Consider the following 20,636-nt stretch of genomic DNA (forward strand, 5'->3'; position numbering starts at 1 on the left):
TTCAGTTGGCAGTCCCATTTAGCTCTCACACTAAATACAATGTTCCAGCATTGCCTTTATATGTAACAAAGGTAATATTTTGGCCTGATCTCCCAGCCCTCAGTTTTGTTTATCAGTTTCTAAGACCCTAAGTGGGAAAATGGACAGCCTTCTCAATATTTATTGAATATTTATTCTGCGTTAAGCATGTATAAATATTTGACATCTATAACTTAATCATAAAAGTTGTACAAAGTTACTACTAGTATTTGATTAATATTAGCAAAGATAATGCTTACAAATGAAATGTAAAATCAGCTTAGTACAGTATATGCTCAGTGAACATTTGCCACATTTACCAATGGCTAAAATAGTAAGATATAATCAATTTCATCACTATTCATATCTTCCAAACCTCCTCTTTCATCCAATACTCAAGAAGCTCACAATCCAACAGGGACTGCAGGTAACTGAATTGAAACTTGTTCTTATTTATTTTCATAATCCCAACAATTATTAATAGAAAAGACCATCCTCTGAATAGGTATTTTAATAAGACCTATTCTGAATTTACATTTAATAGCAGAAAATGTGACAGACAAGATTTATCTAAGAGAAACTACATTAATGGATTCCCCCATAATGGAAACCATCTGACCAAATAGACTGTTTTCAACAGTGATATTGTAGATGATGCCAACTGAATTTTAAAATGTCTTTTTAATGCTGAATTATAATAAAAGTTAAAGACATAATATAAAATCAGAATTCAATAAAAGCAGCTCTGCCAGGTACTATTTTTAACGTTACTTTCTATTGATTTAATTGGATAAAAATTTAAATAGAGCTTAGAAAACTCATTGGGGTAAGTGGTTGAAATTCCAGTTATTCTTTAATTAAATAATTCCACAAATACTCAGAGGACAAATAAGAAGGGTATAGAAAAATTTATAATGTAACATAGGAGAAACAGTCATATGATCCAGTATGTAATAAAATGATAAGGGCTATCAGATGGGAGGTTCAAGATATGATAAACCATACTATTCCTAACCTAGAATGTTAGGAAAGTAAGAGGAAAAGTAAATTATGAGAAGCAATCCAAAAGAGCAGGAGAGAGAACTAAATTGTGTCAAAAGGAAACTAAACTGTATCAAAAGTTCAGAGTTAAGAAAGCATATAAGTCTGCTGCTGCTGCTAAGCCGCTTCAGTCATGTCTGACTCTGTGCGACCCCATAGACGGCAGCCCACCAGGCTCCCCTGTCCCTAGGACTCTCCAGGCAAGAATACTGGAGTGGGTTGCCATTTCCTTCTCCAATGCTTGAAAGTGAAAAGTGAAAGTGAAGTCACTCAGTCGTGTCTGACTCTTTGTGACCCCATGGACTGCAGCCTACCAGGCTCCTCTGTCCATGGGATTCTCCAGGCAAGAATACTGGAGTGGGGTGCCATTGCCTTCTCCACCTGTAAGTCTGGGGGACTGAAAAAAAAAAAACTCCACATGGGTGGAGTGGAATGAATAAGGGGATGAAGAGGTTTCCAGAGAACCAGATCATGAAGGACAATATTAAGGGCTTTCACTTTTGCCATAAAGATAATGAGGCACTTTGAAGGGTTTTATGCCTGGAGTAGTGTAACTCCTTTGCCTTTCTGCATTATCACTCCAGGTCCAGAATGTCACCTTTATGCATAGGATGGATACTACTATCAAGATGGGAGGCAGGGAGACCAGTTAGAAAGCTGGTGCAGTAACCTAAGCAATAGGCAATAATAGCTTGAACTTGGATAATGGTAGTAGGAATTAAGGCCAGTAGAACTCATTTGAAAATAACATATTCAAAACAATAAGACTTAAGGATATTTGCTTAAAGATAGTAAGAGAGGGAGATGCCAAGGATGACTCCCAGGTCCTTGGGCTGGAATACCTCAGTGGGTTGTGGCAATGTATACAGAAGAAATAAAGGAGGCATTGGTGTGATATATAATATGATATGAAATAAAACAGTAATATGATGACTTCCCAGGTGCTTCAGTGGTAAATAATCCACCTGCCAATGCAGAAGATGCAGGTTCAATCCCTGGGTCAGGAAGATTCGTGGGAGAAGGAAATGGCAAGCCACTCAAGTATTCTTGCTGGGAAAATCCCATGGACAGAGGAGGCTGGCAGGCTACAGTCATAGGGTCACAAAAGAGTTGGACACAAGTTAATGACTAATCACAACAACAACACGGTCATCACATGGGGATATGACAACTTTAGTTATCATAGACATGTCCGTGGTACCTTCAAATGAAGATATCCAGAAGTTAGAGTGGTAGAGGTTAGCAATAGAAATAGATGCTTCTCAATTAGATGCAACGATTCTTTTGGTAAAAACTGAAAAACAGCCATTTCAACCCAGAGTGCACTTAGAATGAACTGTCTTATTTATTGAAGTGAGGTTCACATGTTTCTGACACCAGACAGTACAAACACTCAGGAGCTGAAATCCTGCTATGGCAATTACAGAGCCTGAAAGGGAGTCCTTCTCAGACTAAGTCCAGAATTGCACTTTCATCCTCAAAGAATCATTTAGTGTCTCAAGTACTGGGAACAATAAAAGATCAGAAACTTAAGATTCTGTGACAAAAAGAATGAAAGAAGACTAATAGTGTCAATTTATCACTTTGTCTCTGAATAACATATCTTGCGCTGCATAAGAGAGAGCCCTTCTGAGATAAAGACACTAATCTTTGAAGAACTTAGATTCAGTCCTTATTCAGATTAATTTAGCAAAACTTCTTCCCAAGAAATACTCAAGAAATAACAGAAAGCTTTGTTAATGACTAATTCCAAAGTCCACAAAATGTCAGTTCAGGAATTGTTTCAAAATCAATAAGCTGGTTACAGGATCCACACATCCTCCAAATTTTAAAAATGCATCTATATAAATCATGTGATATTCATACTAATATAAAATTTACAAGTATAAAAGTCAGTACTGAAAAGATATATTATTAAGTTTTAGACTCGCTCAAGTGATTTTTGTAATATAAAATATTCAGTTAAACATCTGGTATCTAATGGTAGAAAAAAAACTACCAGAAAATTGAGACTACACTTAAACATGGTGACACTTGATGTAGTTCTTACTGACCTTTTAACTGTCTCATTTTGTGTTTCATGACATCTAGATCAGCCAAAATTTTGTCCTTTTTAAGCCAGTTCTGTTTTTCTATTTTTTCTGCTTTCTTCAAAGCTAGAATAATAAAAATACATGATGTTTTATTTTGCATTCTTTTATCAACAATAATTTATCATGCAAGCCAATAATTTATAAAAAGAAGTTTCTGCTTCAAGAAATAGATTCAATTAGAAATAAGTAATTAAAAGGTAAGGGTCATTAAAAGAAACCTCATTTGAAAGATGACAGGGCTTAAGGCATTTTTTTATGGAATGCAGGGGGGAAAGAAGAACAGTGCTGTTTTATTATATAGATTTACCATATGCAATAGCCATATTTCATTTTCTACTTCCACAAACTATTTGGAAGTGATGAAAGCCTGGCTTGGAACCATTCATTTTTTAAACATCCACCTACTGCCTAAAGGGTGCAATTCTTAAAAATGAAAATGTGCAGACAGGTCGTCTTCAGTGTGAATTAAACTCATTTGTTATTTTCTAACGTATACCATTATTCTCAGTCTTATAGACCAAGAATCTCTTTATCAACGAAATTAGACATTTTCTATGCAGAATACTCCATTCCAGTAAGAAAAAAATAGGCAACTGTGCAAATATAAGAGTACAGCTATCCTTGTGCACATGTCAATTGATGAACCGCCTGTTCTTTGCATAGATGCGATGTTATTAGGTTGACATTGTACACATTTAATTCGTTTTCTTATGGTGACAAAAAATTTCTCTCTCCCTTCATGCACTTGCTTGAAAGAAAGCAAAAACAAAACACTGACCATTTGGAGACAGAAATGGTTCACCACAAGATACCCAGATGGCAATAGGATTTCTGAGGATGAGGGTGAGCAAAGATGGATCTATATCATCCAAACTATCAGATGTCACAGACTTTGGAGATGATTTGGTTTTCACTTTCATTCTTGAGTTTCCTGGGAAACAAATGACACATTTATCATTGTTCAATGAATAACGAATAAATTTGCTTGCTGAATCATTTGTTTTTTCAAAATATTTCATTCTTCATTAATGACTTGATTTAAGCAGGTAAACATCAAAACCAGATGCAAATACATAAATTTTGATCAGAAACTTCAATGCAAGTAAATAATTTAAACTAACTTTATTGTAAATACACATTTTAATTCCTTTCTTACACTGTATCTAGTTATGAAAAAATAAGAGATAGCTTACCCAAATATCTACTCTGAAGTAGGGTAAAGAGATAAAAAAGCAAAGAAAGGGAGAAAGGAGTATAGGAATTGACCGAAGCCAAAGATAAGGGGCTTCAGAGAATTCATCAATTAAATGATTAATAGTACCTATCTCATTCTTTTGTTGGGAAGATTTAAAAAAGGGAAGTGCTTAGAAAATATTAGTCTATTTAATTAGTTTATTTAATTGTGCAAGCATCCAAAAATTCTAGATAATATTTTTATTATCACCATGATACTAGACATGAATACCACATTGTTTTTCTTTGCTTGAGATAAAGCACTATTTGCGCTCTGAGCATCCCTGTGGCTAAAGCAAAGAGGAGAACACCATTTCAAGATATGAATGGCTGACAGAAAGAGATGAATTCCTCAAAATACACTTTTCCAGGTCCTGAGATCTGAGAGAAACACTTCAGGATCTTCATAAAGGGGTTATTTGTCATTCAGCTAATAGTATCCTTCTATACAAATTAACACAAGCTGAGAATTTACTATGTACTGGGCATTTCACTAAGACCTCTACCTACATTATCTCATACAATTCTAAAAATGATGCTCTGAGGTAGGTTCATTTCTCCTCTGCACAATAACTGAGACTTCATCACATAGCCAGGTGGGGGCAGAATCAGAATTAGAATCCAGGCCATCTACCTCCAGAGCCAGTGTCCTTAACTATCACCTTTATATTAATAGTAAGCCTGATACTGAGTTTTTGATTGATGTCTGTTTCTTTTAACTTCCTCAAAGCAAACTAATGGCATAACTCCAAGTCATGATTCAGTAAAGGAGACGGCCAGCTAATCTAATGCACCTGAATGATTCAAGGATAACCTTTAGAATATGAGGGGAAGGGATGGTCATACTCTTTTGGTAGACCTGCTCAAAATCCCATTATTTCCAACCAGGTTTTAAATAAGAATTTGAAAGAAGAATGTTCGAAATTGTAAATCTTCCAGAACCTGGAGATCAGAGGTTCCATGTGCCAAATAAAGGCAGAACTATATACTTTAGTGATCAGCTAGGCATTAAATGTTCACATAGTTATTTCTTTAAAATGCATTAGAGAACAAATAACATCATTATAAAATCATCAGAAAAAAATATTGGTCTCTGCCTCCAGTTCCTGGCACTGAACTCCCCAAATTCTTGCATTTTCCTAAGTGGTAGAGAGCACTAGTGTCAGCTTTTGTTCTAATTACTGACATAGAGCTCCAGACTTCTCTGGAGTTTCCCGGATGCTAGCAGTTTCTCTGGTTCTAATGAGATGAGTCCTGGTGGACTCCGGATGGGGGCTGGTCACCAGGAAGTCCAAGCCATGCTCAGAAACTTGGAAGTGTCAGCCCTATTCCCTGTTTTTCAGAGAGGGACAGGAAATGGAGTTGATGATGAATCCTGCCTACATGGCTCATCATTAGTTCCACTTCTAGTCCCTCTCAGAAGTCTCCATGAAAAACCCCAAAGTACAGGGTGCAGAGAGCTTCTGGCTTGGTGAGCTCATGGAGGTGCGTGGTGAGTGGAGTGTCAGAGAGAACACGGAGTCTTCCTTACCCTATGCTTCTCTTTCATCTGGATGTTTTATCTGTACCCTTCATCATACCCTTATAGAATAAATGGACAAACAGTAAGTAAACGGTTTTCTTGAATTCTGTGAGCTGCTCTAGCAAATTAAGTGAACCCGAGGAGGGTGTCATGGGAACTTCCAATTTATTGTCAATCAGTCAGAAGCACAGGTCTGGACATCTGAAATGGGTGAGCAGGGAGCAGTGTTGTGAGACTGCACCCTTAACCTGTGAGATCTGACCTTATCTCCAGGTAGATAGTGTCAGAATCGAGTTAAATTGTAGGACATGCTGCTAGTGTTTCACAGTTGGTTGGTGTGGGGAAAAAATTCCACATGTCTTATGTCTGATGAATGTGATAGTAGTATGAGAATAAAGAAGAGACACATAGGCGGAAGAGTGGGTTTTCCTTCCTTAATCCCACACACAATAATGATAACTAACATCATTAAATTGGTAGAGCATCAACCAAGCATTGATCTAAATGATGTACATTCATATGTATATGTATTCATATTCATATATACTCTTGGGAATATACATTCATATTTATGAGCACTGAATGAGTATATATATATATATATTCACATGTCTATTAGTGTTCTCATTTTACAAATGAGAGGACTGAGGGACAGAGAGTACCCATGATCATTCAGCTAGCAAGTGATAGGTAGGAGCTGAACCTTGACAGTCTTAGGTCCAAAACCCACATTCTTAACCTTGAAGCCATGCCTCTCAATACTACAATGGATGATAACTGCTGAATCACTGCTAGCAAGACTCTTTTTCATGTAGCAATTATTGTTGGGGATATAGGCCCTGCCTTCAAGTTGTACACAGTCTAACGAGATGCACAAAGATGTAAACAGATAAGTATAACACATTGGTCTAGGAGCTGCACTACGGGGACATTTGCTGGTGCTTCTGGGAGTTTCTAGGAGCAGTGGAGATGGGCAGAGGCAGGCTAGAGGAGTCAGAGAACAGCAGGTGTAGAGAGGATACTTTCTCTTCTGATCGTGGGAAGAGATTTGCTCTGATCTAATCCAGCTTTCTTAAGTGGTGATCAGCTGGTTTTGATTCTGAATTTAAGAACCGAACCACTTAACGGCAGATTCACGTTGTTGTATGGCAGAAACCAGTATGACACTGTAAAGCAATTATCCTCCAATTAAAAATAAATTTTCAAAAAAAATTATAAAATTAAAAAGAAAAACAGAACCTGCTCATGTTGCACAAAGTAGCCAAACTGTCAAACATATTTTATAAACACCAGGAAATTTGTTTATTGTCTTGATTCTGAAACCAAATTTGCATTAAAAAATTTTGTTCTTAGTATTCTGCAAGGTAAAAATGATAAGAGAATTTCATAAAAGAGTAGCTTCCTGTGATTTTTTTAGTTCTCAAAGGAGTGACTGAATGAAAGACGTATATATAACTTTCATATGACCAACATAAGTAGAATCAGCTAAATCCTGTAGCATGTAACCAACCTTTCATACTTTTAACAGGTGTCTCTTTGGTTCCAACAGGGTCTGCCTCTTCCTTTGGTTCCTCAGAATCTCTCTGAATAAAAGATTCATCCATAGCCCATAAAACCAGATTGCGCAAGGAACTTATGGTGGTTCCATCTTTGGTATATATTTTGGAGGCTGCTCTGGCCAGACCAAGTTGTTCTGTACATTCTGTAAGCAGCTAAAAACACAGACTATAAGGAACTGAGAGGAAACAGTGGTAGAACTGGGGATAATCAGGCAGAGTGTGTTATTTTTACAATTCTTTAATTTGAGAAAATAGAAAGCAATAACTACCAACTTGATCTTTGATTAGAGATGATTTTTGATATTAGATTGTCCTATGTAATCTCACAAATTAGTCCAGTCCAGCTGTGAAAATTCTTAGCTCCAAAAATTGAACGCAGCAGCTGATGTGTGTTAATACATTTTATCATCAGAAGTATTTATTTCCTAAGAAATGTTAACCTAGAAATTGACTTTCAACCATGTTGCTTTATAGTGAATAAAATTATTCCAACACTTCAGATGAGCTGCTTTAAAATAAATGAGTCCTTGACTTTCAAACCAAGAACTGACATATTATTATTTCCATTTGGCAGATGGGAAATTGGGCTGAAAGGTTACCATTTTTCCCCAAGACCACAAAAGCTAGGGTCCCAGGGTGGATTTTGGAGCTGGTGACTTCTGTCCTTTACCTAGACCACTGAGCAACAATATTTTCATTTAAAAAATCTCTTCAGACTCAATCAAAGGGGTGAGTGAATAACTGTGTGTATGAGTGTGTGTGTGTGTGTGTGTGTGTGTGTGTGTGTGTATGTGTTAATACTTGCAAAGAAATCTCCAGGGTAACTCCCCATCATATTTAACATTGCATATAAAATACATTGATAAAGGTATTGGCCAGAACCTACAGACATAAGACCATTACCAAGCAACTGAAGGACAAAGCTGGGTTTGGACCCCAGGAATGCTCCATCCTCCCCAGGACCGTGGGGAACAGCCTCTAAGACAGAAGCCACATATTCCCTCCTAGCACAACTCCTGCTTCTCCAATCTGAAAATAACCCTGTCACCAAGCAAGTGCTCAGCTTCTCCAGATGATAAATGAGGTGGGATCTCAAAATATTCAGATGACGTACAACTTGAAGTGGGAAAGCAAAGGAAGAAAAGGCTTTCTGTCTGTCACAAGAGTGAAGAAATTCTGGTAGCTTTGCCTTCCCCTTGCCTTTTTTTTTTTTTTTTACCCTTCTTTGCTCTGGAGCCAATCTGAAAACTGTATTCTGTTTTCTCATTTTTCTAAGTCTATAGCCAAAGAAATACAATCAAAAAGAACATCTTTAAGAAAACAGAGATCTTGATCTCATCAGCTTAAATGGGTAAAACTGGTCTAGGATATTTGTCACTCAATCCCGCTGCTTTTTTTTTTCTTGTCAGAAGAATCACCATTATCATTGCCTCTAAGGATGCGAGAAACATTTAAGTGATAGCCACTTACCATGGGGAATGTTCCAGCCACAATTAGCTTTCCATTTCGATATCCATCTCCATTTTTGTATGCAATTATTTTCACTGCCTTCTGGTTCGTAACTGCCATGCCACAATGAGATACAACTTGCGTGCAGGTCTTCATCCGTAAAGATAATAGATGCTCTTCATAATAACTCAAAGTGTTTTCAGCCTCACGAGAAGATAAATCAGTCTGATTTTTTTTTAAAGAAAAACAACATAGATTGACTCAAACTTTTTTTCTTTTTAGTGTTATGTTGTTATACTTCAGCCTTTTAATTTGTGTTTGTACATGCATGCAGCATCTAAATTTTGAAATGCTCACTTCATATGATCATATATCATATAGGTATTTGATGCTGTAGTCAGAAGGACATTAGGTCCAGACTCCTTGGTTCTCCTCCCAGCCCTGTCACTGAGCCTCTAGGTGACTTTGGGACTCTGGCTTGTGTTTCTGGCCTTCTCCTGTTTTCTACTTTGCCTTGGAGAAGAAGGATGCCAGGGCCAGAGAGAGCCTGGGGATGAAGCAATGGACAGCAGGACTAAAGGTATTCTCTGAATCTTTAACTTTAGGATGATGTCATCCTAGGGTGGCAGATATTGATGTATGGGGAGGGGAATGAGCGTAGCCTTAACCACGTGGCAATCAGGGTGGTAAACACCACACTTCACCTTCCCTATTCATCCTTAGTCAAGAAGCTGGCCTGAGGGAAAAGCTGTGTCTGAGATGGTGTAACACTGGGGATTCTTTTCAATCAGCTCACCCACCCCCCATCTCCTTTACACCACCCCATTATCACCTCAGCAAAGCCAAATGCCTGCAGGCTTTCCCGGAGGACTGACTCCCCTTCTCCTTCAGAGTTACTGAGGTTTCAGTTGGTGTCTCATAACTGTGTCAGGTTTAGGGCAGAGAGGACGGCGATCTGGGAACAAGTTGGGCCAGCCTGAAGAGCAGACCAGGTGGAAGGTTCCTACCCATAAAGAACTGCTCCTTTTTATATAGGTGTGTAAGTTTCTCTTTAGTTCTACTTGCTTCTAAACTTGAAAGAAAGGATTTTTTTTTAAAGGTGTCATTTAAAAATTTTTTTGATATATCATTTTATTTTAATTAGCTAAAAAGAAGAAGAAGAAAAAAACCAGATTGATGGCATTGAAAGAGAAGAAAGCATACATGGAAAACTGATATGGAGACCAGAATGAAATACACATAAAAAAGCTACTACAAGAATCATTTTGATTAAGGACTGTATAATGTTGTTGTAAACTAGTGAGGTTTTGAAAATACTGTGAAAATATAGATTTTAAACAAGGCTCCAGAATGAAGAAGAAAGAAAAGAACTAGAAAAGAACTCACATTCATAAATACTTCAGAGGGATAGGTTTTGATAAGGGAAGCATGTTTTGTGTTTTTTTTTTTAACTCTTTAAAAAAAAATGTTTATTAATGCCAAATTGTCGCTTTTAGTACCATGTTCTAAGACTTTGCCTTTGAGTTTCTTGTAAAAAATTTTACTTGTTAGTTTACAGTGTGGTGTTACTTTCTGCTCTACAACAAAGTGAATCAGCCATACGTAGACCTATATTCCCTCTGTTTTGTAATTCCTTCCTATTTTGGTCACCACAGAGCACTGAGTTCCCTGTGCTATACAGGAGGTTTTCACTATTTATCTATTTTATACATAGCAGTGCCTATAGATCAATCCCAATCTCCCAACTGAATGGTGCCACTTTAAATTAAGAAAACAGCAAAGCAGTAGAGACTTTTTTCCTCCATGATGCGATTAGTATCAGACACAAATGCACGAATTCAGGCATCCAACCTGAAGAGCCATTAACAACAGCACATCAAATGAGCCCTGAAATGTTCTATAATAGCATAAAAGGAGTTTACTCCATGGATGGAGGCAAAAAGCTGCTCCACCAAGTAAAGATTTGTAGTTACTTTCTCATCTAAAAGCAACACGGAGAGTAGTGCAAGGTGTCAGTAGATGATTAAAGCCTCAGAAGTGCCCAATTAACTTCAGAGTGTGTATCGAACTATTAACAGACAATGTATTTTAAGTGACGACGGGGAAAAGGAAATCAATGCAGGTGGAATGGTAAAGGGGCATCAGTAAAAGATGAATTAGATGAGTGGAGATGAACTTGAGTGCAAGGCAAATAACGAATGCATCAAAGTTTCCAGACTCATGCCACACATGTATCAGCAGAGCTCAGATCATTACACACCTTGGTCACATCAATGACCTTGAAAGGCCCACGTGAGAAGGGCTTCTGGGTCTCGGAGGCCGAGGCACACAAGAATGGGAGCCCTGGAAGCAGCTGTTCCAGTCCCTTCTCTGCTCTCACGGATCGTCCACATGCCAAACAGAGCATCGCTTTCTTCTTTCCACTGGGTGAGAGGTAATAATATCCCTGGAAAAGGATAAAGATGATTTGATTTGGATGCATCTAAATTATGATAGCATTTTGTAGAATATTTTGCCATACAATAAAGCACTGTTATAATCTCCAAATGCTAAATTTGAAATCACAACACGAGCACATTATTTCACTCCCTAATTATTATATTTCTTAAAACCACATTATTTCCAAACACTGTTGATTGAAAAAGCCCGGAGGCAATGACAGTTCAATATAGATAAGTATAACTTGTATTCAGAATCAGAGTTTCTTGGAGGAATGGCCCATTCCACATTTGGGACAGGATATACAGCAAGTCCTGTACATATGAACCTTCAAGTTGCGAACATTCAAAGGTATGAACATGTTGCTGTATGCCAGCTGTTGTACCGTACTACTGTACTTTTCAAGGTACTGAACTGTAAGATTAAAAATGTTTCCTTTATTTTTTGTTTGCTTTTCATGTGTTATTTGTGTAAAAAGTATTATAAATCTGTTACAGTATAATAATATATAGCTGATTGTGTAGGCTAACTTTGTTGGACTTATGAACAAATTGGGCTTATGAATGTGCTCTTGAAACAGAACTCATTCGTATGTAGGGGACTTACTGTATCCTAGACAAGCAAGGTCTCTTGTAGTATCCAGAAAAATAGAAGCCATCTCAAAGTAAAGGTATTATGTCAAAAAAGACACAGGAGCCACCATGATAAACATTCCACTGGCTCAAAGTGGGGCAATTTGGGGGCAAAATAAAATGATAACTGAAAAGCTTCAAATATGTTTGAATATGTAAAATCCCATGAGTTCATAATGATGTTAAAAATATAAGTAAAAAAAAGGCAACAAACAAATAAAAATAAAACCACTTCTTATTGGAGTCCATTGGAAGAAAATGCACCAATTTACAACTCTGAAATCAGCCTTTAGAAAGTGCAGAAGATTATTTGCAAAGACGGCCATAATATAACCATCCTATTCTTGTTTGTATGTCCTTTTGAAATGTCATTTTGCTGCTCCTCCAATCAAGAAATAGTTTCCTTCTCCTTTCCTCTTTTCTTTGAATCTGGGCAAGGTCACATGACTTGCTTTGGGTAATGTAGCATTAGCAAATGTGATGCAGGCGGATGCATAAGGAGCGCTGGCACACTGGAGCTTGTTTTCTTTTGGCTGCATTTGGAAGCCTGAGCCCACAGTGTGAGCTCACTTGAGCTAGCCTACTTAAGAAGTCTTGAGGAGGGAATTCCCTGGCAGTCCAGTGGTTAGGACACTGCACTCTCACTGTCGACAGCCCAGGTTTAATTCCTGAATGGGGAACAAAAGAAGCATTGAGGAGAACCAAGGCCCCCCAGCTGACAGCCTGTCAAACACCAGTCATGTAATTTGACCATGCAGATACCCTAGAACCACCAACTATTGGTATACGACCAAACAACCACAGTCAAATTACTGACAGTGCAGAAAGACCAGCAGACCTGCCCAGTAAAATCCAGCCCAAATTGTTGACTCAGGGTATAAAATAGTTAAGCCACTAACATTTTAGGTGATTTGCTATACTATTCTAATAGGTAAGTTATATAGAACAAATATTTATCCTACCATCCTTTACAAACCATAATTCTAGGCAGTCAAATACCTAGCTGAAGAGGTAAAGTTCTTCCTTACCTGAAAAATTCAGCTACTATATGTTGGGAAAAGTAATAGAATTAAACAAAATTGACCCTTTTGAAACTTCTAATGAAAATATTGATTTAGGCAATGATCACAGAAAGGCAACACTAAATGAAAAGTCATTGGGAATTGTTCTTTGATGTGAGATTAGGTTGTAATCACCTGAACCCGTGGATAACCGTTACCATTAAAAATGGAAAATCTACACCGTGTTCCTGCATAAGTGATAAATATGAAACACACAGTAAAACCTTTGAAGATTCATGGCCAAAAAAGAGCTGAATATAAATATAATTAAACTGCAGTGTTAAATCTCTCTTATAGGAGTTATGGGAGCCAGAGAAACAGGTTAAAGGATGCCACAGGAAGTGAATAGACAAATCCAAACAAGAGGAGGTCTTCTATAGGATGGATTCTGCAACCAGTAGCACACAGGGATTCTGTTTGAATCCTGACTCCAACTAACCATAAGAAGAATGTTTAGGAGAAACTGGGAAATTTCATTATTAACAGGGCATTAATCCCAGGGATGGAGGAGCCTGGTGGGCTGCTGTCTCTGGGGTCGCACAGAGTCGGACACAACTGAAGCGACTTAGCAGCAGTAGCAGCAGCAAGAGGTCAAAAATCTTTTTAAAAATGAAAGTGAAAGTCATTCAGTCATGTCCAACTCTGCAATCCCATGGACTGTAGCCTGCCAGGCTCCTCTGCCCATGGAATTCTCCAGGCCAGAATACTGGAGTGGGTAGCCTTTCCCTTCTCCAGGGGATCTTCCCAACCCAGGGATCTAACCCAAGTCTCCCACACTGAAGGTGGATTCTTTACCATCTGAGCCCAGGGAAGCCCTGGAGGCCAAAAAAGGTATCGTTAATTTTGTTAGATGTGACAATGGCATAATGATTATAATCGTAAGAAAATGTTCAAATTTTTATACGTGCAAGATCAAGTATTAGGAGAAATGATATCATGTCTAGGATTTGTAGACATTGCAAAACATTGATAATAGTTGAATTTGGATGATAGGTACATGAGAAGTCATTGAATTAGTCTGTCTACTTTGAAATATGTATGAATATTTTAAAATTCACTCTCTAATTTGCTTTGTTCCTCACAAGACTAGGACTTCCCTGGTGGCTCAAATTGTAAAGAATCCGCCTGCAGTGCGGGAGACCTGTGTTCAGTCCCCGGTTTGGGAACATTCCCTGGAGGAGGGCATGGCAACCCACTCCAGTGTTCTTGCCTGGAGAATCCCCATGGACAGAGGAACTGGGCTATAATCCATGGGGTTGCAAAGAGTTGGACATGACTAAGTGACCAAGCACGTCACAAGGCTAAAAGTTAAGTACAGCCAGAGTTAATAGCATCATTCTCAATTTACAGATGAGAAAACAAAAGCTCAGAGAGGGGTTTTTAATTCAAGGATACCCAAGTAGTATGTGGCAGAGCTGAAACATAAAGCTGTGACTTCTGATTCCAAGCTTTGGGCTTTGTCATATTTGTCTACTCTATTTAAATACTGAACATTACCTTAATTCAAGATGCAGTTCTTAAGTTCCACTATGAATTTCTCTACATGCACATCTGATTTCCATTTTCCTACAAATTACTTGGGGGCAGAAAATTAACATATTTCCTCTCAGATGGAATTCAATGAATACTCACACAGAATAATTTGTACAGAAAAACATGAACTTCATGATAAATCATGTGCCAATGATATTCCTTATTACACTAAGGAAGCCCATTGAAAGCATCCAGAAAATGTATTTTCAATCATTAAGACATCGATTGCCATGACTGTGGGGCTGCTGACTATTTTTATGTTCCCCAAATTATTTTACTTTGGCAATGGTGCATATACACAATGTAAACTGAATTTTTGGTTAATTCATTCAAGCTTACTACAGACTTTAAACTGCTGCTGGAAAGGAAAAATGAAATATGTGGGGGTAGCTCCAAAGGTTAGTCTGTGTCTACAGGATGCAAACGGAATTTAAAAGTTGAGCAAGTCAACAGCTGGCTCTGTACACAGAATACCAAGCAACTGGTTTGCCTGATATTTTTCCTCTATAAAATCTCCGTGACTTATTGAAATGACTAATTTGACCTGTTCATTTGACCTTATACAAACATGGCCTACAACATGGGGCTTGTTTGGTCAATAATGACTGGAAGAAACACAAGCTGGAATCAAGATTGCCGGGAGAAATACCAATAACCTCAGATATGCAGATGACACCACCCTTATGGCAGAAAGTGAAGAGGAACTCAAAAGCCTCTTGATGAAAGTAAAAGTGGAGAGTGAAAAAGTTGGCTTAAAGCTCAGCATTCAGAAAACAAAGATCATGGCATCCGGTCCCATCACTTCATGGGAAATAGATGGGGAAACAGTGGAAACAGTGTCAGACTTTATTTTTTTGGGCTCCAAAATCACTGCAGATGGTGACTGCAGCCATGAAATTAAAAGATGCTTACTCCTCGGAAGAAAAGTTATGACCAACCTAGATAGCATATTGAAAAGCAGAGACATTACTTTGCCGACTAAGGTCTGTCTAGTCAAGGCTATGGTTCTCCCAGTGGTCATGTATGGATGTGAGAGTTGGACTGTGAAGAAGGCTGAACACTGAAGAATTGATGCTTCTGAAGTGTGGTGTTGGAGAAGACTCTTGAGAGTCCCTTGGACTGCAAGGCAATCCAACCAGTCCATTCTAAAGGAGATCAGCCCTGGGATTTCTTTGGAAGGAATGATGCTAAAGCCGAAACTCCAGTACTTTGGCCACCTCATGAGAAGAGCTGACTCATTGGAAAAGACTCTGATGCTGGGAGGGATTCGGGGCAGGAGGAGAAGGGGACGACCGAGGATGAGATGGCTGGCTGGCATCACTGACTTGATGGACGTGAATCTGAGTGAACTCTGGGAGTTGGTGATGGACAGGGAGGCCTAGCTCGCTGCAATTCATGAGGCTGCAAAGAGTCAGACACGACTGAGTGACTGAACTGAACTGAACTGATATATATAATAGATACTGTGAATAAATGATTCAGTTTCTTTATCAATCTTAATTTAAATAATTTATTGATATTATTGCTAACATCTGCTGGATCATCGAAAAAGCAAGAGAGTTCCAGAAAAACATCTATTTCTGCTTTATTGACTATGCCAAAGCCTTTGACTGTGTGGATCACAATAAACTGTGGACAATTCTGAAAGAGATGAGAATACCAGATCACCTGACCTGCCTCTTGAGAAACCTGTATGCAGGTCAGGAAGCAACAGTTAGAACTGGACATGGAACAACAGACTGGTTCCAATAGGAAAAGGAGTACGTCAAGGCTGTATATTGTCACCCTGCTTATTTAACTTATATGCAGAGTACATCATGAGAAACGCTGGGCTGGAAGAATCACAAACTGGAATCAAGATTGCTGGGAGAAATATCAATAACCTCAGATATGCAGATGACACCACCCTTATGGCAGAAAATGAAGAACGAAAGATCCTCTTGATGAAAGTGAAAGAGGAGAGTGAAAAGTTGGCTTAAAGCTCAACGTTCAGAAAACTAAGATCATGGCATCCAGTCCCATCACCTCACGGGAAATAGATGGGGAAACAGTGGAAACAGTGTCAGACTTTATTTTGGGGGGCTTCAAAATCACTCCAGATGGTGATTGCAGCCATGAAATTAAAAGACGCTTACTCCTTGAAAGGAAAGTTATGACCAACCTTGACAGCATGTTAAAAAGCAGAGACATTACTTTGCCAACAAAGGTCTGTCTAGTCAAGGCTATGGTTTTTCCAGCGGTCATGTATGGATGTGAGAGTTGGACTATAAAGAAAGCTGAGTGCAGAAGAATTGATGCTTTTGAACTGTGGTGTTGGAGAAGACTCTTGAGAGTCCCTTGGACTGCAAGGAGGTCTAAAGGAGATCAGTCCTGGGTGTTCATTGGAAGGACTGATGTTGAAGCTGAAGCTCCAATACTTTGGCCACCTCATGCAAAGAGCTAACTCATTTGAAAAGACCCTGATGCTGCGAAGGATTGAGGGCAGGAGGAGAAGGGGCCAACAGAGGATGAGATGGTTGGATGGCATCACCAACTCAATGGACATGGGTTTGGGTAGACTCCGGCAGTTGGTGATGGACAGGAAGCCTGGCATGCTGCGGTTCATGGGGTCGCAAAGAGTCAGACATGACTGAGTGACTGAACTGATACTGATTGATATTATTAATATTTATTATTTATGTTATTTATTATTTAAATGATATCATCTATGTAAAAATAAAGTTGCATCAGTATATAATATACAGTAGCTTTCTAGCATATAATAGTTACTTCATTTTAATTTTCTTTTTCTAAACTGGCCAAGCAAACATGGTCTAGCAAGGAAGCTCTTACTCTAAATCTAAACTGGAATTCAAGGGGGAGACTATGAACTTTTTGTTTACACATGTGCACTTTTGGGAAAAGAACATCCATAATTTCACAAGACTTTCAATGAGGTCTGTACCTCTGAAAAGGTTAAAAACTAACTACTTTTTTGGAGGCTTTGGGCAGAGGGTAGGTTTCCCCAGACCTAAGAGAGATAAACCTTTTTTTTTTTTTTGAGAATCCCAGAATTGATATATTACTGTACTTTTCAAATTAACCACATTAATTCTATCAGATAGGTTATTACTTAACTATTAGGAAAGGAGAGTTCTCATCTTTTAGAAGAAATGTTGAAAATTGGAAGGTTTTATCCTTATCTAACAAATAAGAACTCTATCATACCTATAATATACCTAAACTTAATAATAAAACCATAATACAATCAGATATTCAGGTAGTATTCAAATTTCTACGATTTTCTCACTTTCTTACAATTTATTTGAAACAATCAAAATAAGATCAATACATTATGATTAGTTAAATATCTAAGTCTCTTTGAACCCTTATGACCCTCATTTCTCTTTTTTCTTTTATTGTAATTACTCATTGCATATTTCCTCCAATTAGATTTTGGGGGACAAGAACGCTTCATAAGTGGTACAATGCATTTCTATCAAGGGGCAACTGTTACGACTCTTTTTGTAGTGTTAGTAGCTAATGATGGTCACTGCCTAGATCCATTAATGTATTAAAGTTCATAACATAATGATATTCTGATTTCCTTATACTTCATTCATTTATTATCTGGGATATTTCTATGAAGTGAAGATTCTCCTTGTCAACTATATTGTTATCCTGAGGTATGGTTCATAAAGAAAGAAAAAAAAGAGCTTGATTCTTCATTTACTGGTTTTAAAAGTAATGGGTTCATTTCTTAGCATCATCTAATTGTGACCACTTGAGCTGTTGCTGTTGCTTAATGTCAGCATGAACATATCTAATGTATGTCAATCCGATGCATTCAGTAGTCATATTGATGCTTACACTGTCTTATCTTTGGAGCCTTTTCAAGTTGACTCAATTTTTTTTTAACATGACGTCAGCACTCTTTGGCTGCATGTTAGCTAACAGCTAGGAGATCACAGACAAAGGAGAAAAGGTCAGAGGGGGTTAGCTTAGTGGAAGCCAGAGACATGCAAAATGGTATGATACGTTTAACATCTCTTATTCAGGAGAGCCAGAGAAGCATGAGTGAAGAAGCAGTAGGCAAGTTTAGAGACTTTTGAGGAGCAGAGTAAAGAGGGTCTTGCAGGGTCTTGTAATATATATGATGAGATTTCAATATTTTGTAGGCCAGTGGTTATCAACCAAAGCAAGGTGCTTCGACCCACAAATATCTCAGACATCTATAAAACATGGTACAATTCCTTAATAATAAAAACTAAAGTACCAAACTTTCGAAATTATTTAAAACTTAGAGTACACCATGCTTAGCCCTAAGCTTGGTATAATGTAATATAAAGTCACTTACAATCATTGGCATTTTTAACACTTTTAATTTTGTATTGGAGTATAGCCAATTAGCAATGTTGTGATAGTTTCAGGAGGACAGCAAAGAGACTCAGCCATACATACGCATCTATCCTTTCTCTCCCAAACTCCCCTCCCATCCAGGCTGCCACATAACATTGAGCAGAGCTCCCTCTGCTACACAGTAGGCCCTTGTTGGTTATCCATCTTAAATATAGCACTGTGGACCCGTCACCCCAAACTCCCTAACTATCCCTTTTCCCCATTCTTGGCATTTTAACATGCTTTCTGGAGTGGAGTGGTATCGAGTGTGGCAAGCACACCTATGGAGTGAAGTGGGAGCCATTATCCTCCTTCATGCATGTTCTAGTGAGTGATGATGAAGCGAAGTCAATGATGGTGAAGGGAGTCAGTGAAACAATATAAGTCGAGGGTAACATCAACATTCCTTCCTTCTTTCTTGACCAGAATCAGAGTCTGATTTCATTCACAAGTCAGTGTTTAATTTGTGTGAACTTAAGGTTTTCTGGGGAAAGAAGTTTCTTGCTTTATTAAACTAATCCATCCCTCCCTCCTCTTTTTTGTAGAAGGATGAACCACTTACTGGTTGATCAACCTTTTCTTCTCTAATCACAGAAGATGTACAAACACCAGCATAGTTTGCAGCTGTGACCTCTTTATCCAGTGAAGTGCTATGAAAGGCCATAAAAGCTTTCGTACTTTTCATGTAATTCCACTTTTGATTAGAAGCCCCATTGTTATGTGGGTTGTATTTCTAAAAAAAAAAAGGAGAGAGAAAAATATGGAGTCAAGTAGAAGAATTTATGATTTGTGTATAGCAATCCTACTCTTCATTGCATAAATTCAGAAAATACAGATAATTACTCAAAACTCTACTATGTAGTGATAACTACTCTTGATATTGGATGATTATATTTCATATATACTTGCACTCTGATTTATTAAAAGAATGGAATCAGAAAATACACAAAATTTGATAACTGCAGTAGTTTTTTGGGTTTTTTTAAAGTATACATATTTTATTTGATCTTAGGGTATTTTACTTTACCAGTATTCACCAGTTAAACATGTAGATTGTTTCTCAAATTTTCTTTACTATAAGCAAAAGAGCAACCAACAATCATAAAATCTTTGTGTAAATCCATAACATTTTGAGAACAAACTCTTAAAGAAGAATTGCTAATAAAGGAACAAGATCATTAAAAAACTATGATGTATAATATAAAGCTTTATTATATCAAAATTTTTTCTAGAAAGGTTATTCTAGTTTACACTTCAATCAGTATTATATGAAATGGTCTCTTCACACTCTTGCCAAAGCATTGAAAATTTAATAAATGAAAAATAGTACCTCGTTGATATTTTAATTTACAGTTCATTGACTACCAAGAAGGTTTTTTTAAAAATATGAGTACACTATATTTTCAGGTGGGTAAAGAACCCACCTGAATTGTGGGAGAGGCATGAGACAAGGGTTCATTCCTTGGGTCAGGAAGATGCCCTGGAGAAGGGACTAGAAGCCCACTGCAGTATTCTTGCCTGGAGAATCCCACTGACAGAGAAGCCTGGTAGGCTATAGTCCACAGGGTCGCAATGAGTAGGACGTGACTGATGCGACTGAGCATGCACACACACTCTATTTTATGTATTAGAAACAGCATACTTATCCTGACTATAAAACTTGGTTTGAGCATAAGTTA

The 20,636-nt window shown here is 37.8% G+C and overlaps 1 protein-coding gene across 1 annotated transcript in view; it reads right to left on the reverse strand.

Moving 5' to 3' along the window:
- DCDC1 (doublecortin domain containing 1) overlaps positions 1-20,636 on the reverse strand; it is a 428,530-nt gene that overhangs the window by 22,448 nt on the left and 385,446 nt on the right. The window contains exons 27-32 of the mRNA XM_052652176.1: positions 19,520-19,690; positions 11,176-11,361; positions 8,937-9,140; positions 7,418-7,619; positions 3,931-4,083; positions 3,114-3,215 (exon numbers count right to left, since the gene is read on the reverse strand). Of these exons, the coding sequence (XP_052508136.1) occupies positions 3,114-3,215; positions 3,931-4,083; positions 7,418-7,619; positions 8,937-9,140; positions 11,176-11,361; positions 19,520-19,690 (1,018 nt within the window). The remainder of the gene's footprint in view (positions 1-3,113; positions 3,216-3,930; positions 4,084-7,417; positions 7,620-8,936; positions 9,141-11,175; positions 11,362-19,519; positions 19,691-20,636) is intronic.

This window comes from Budorcas taxicolor, chromosome 15, assembly GCF_023091745.1.
Source record: "Budorcas taxicolor isolate Tak-1 chromosome 15, Takin1.1, whole genome shotgun sequence".
Classification (NCBI taxonomy): domain Eukaryota; kingdom Metazoa; phylum Chordata; class Mammalia; order Artiodactyla; family Bovidae; genus Budorcas; species Budorcas taxicolor.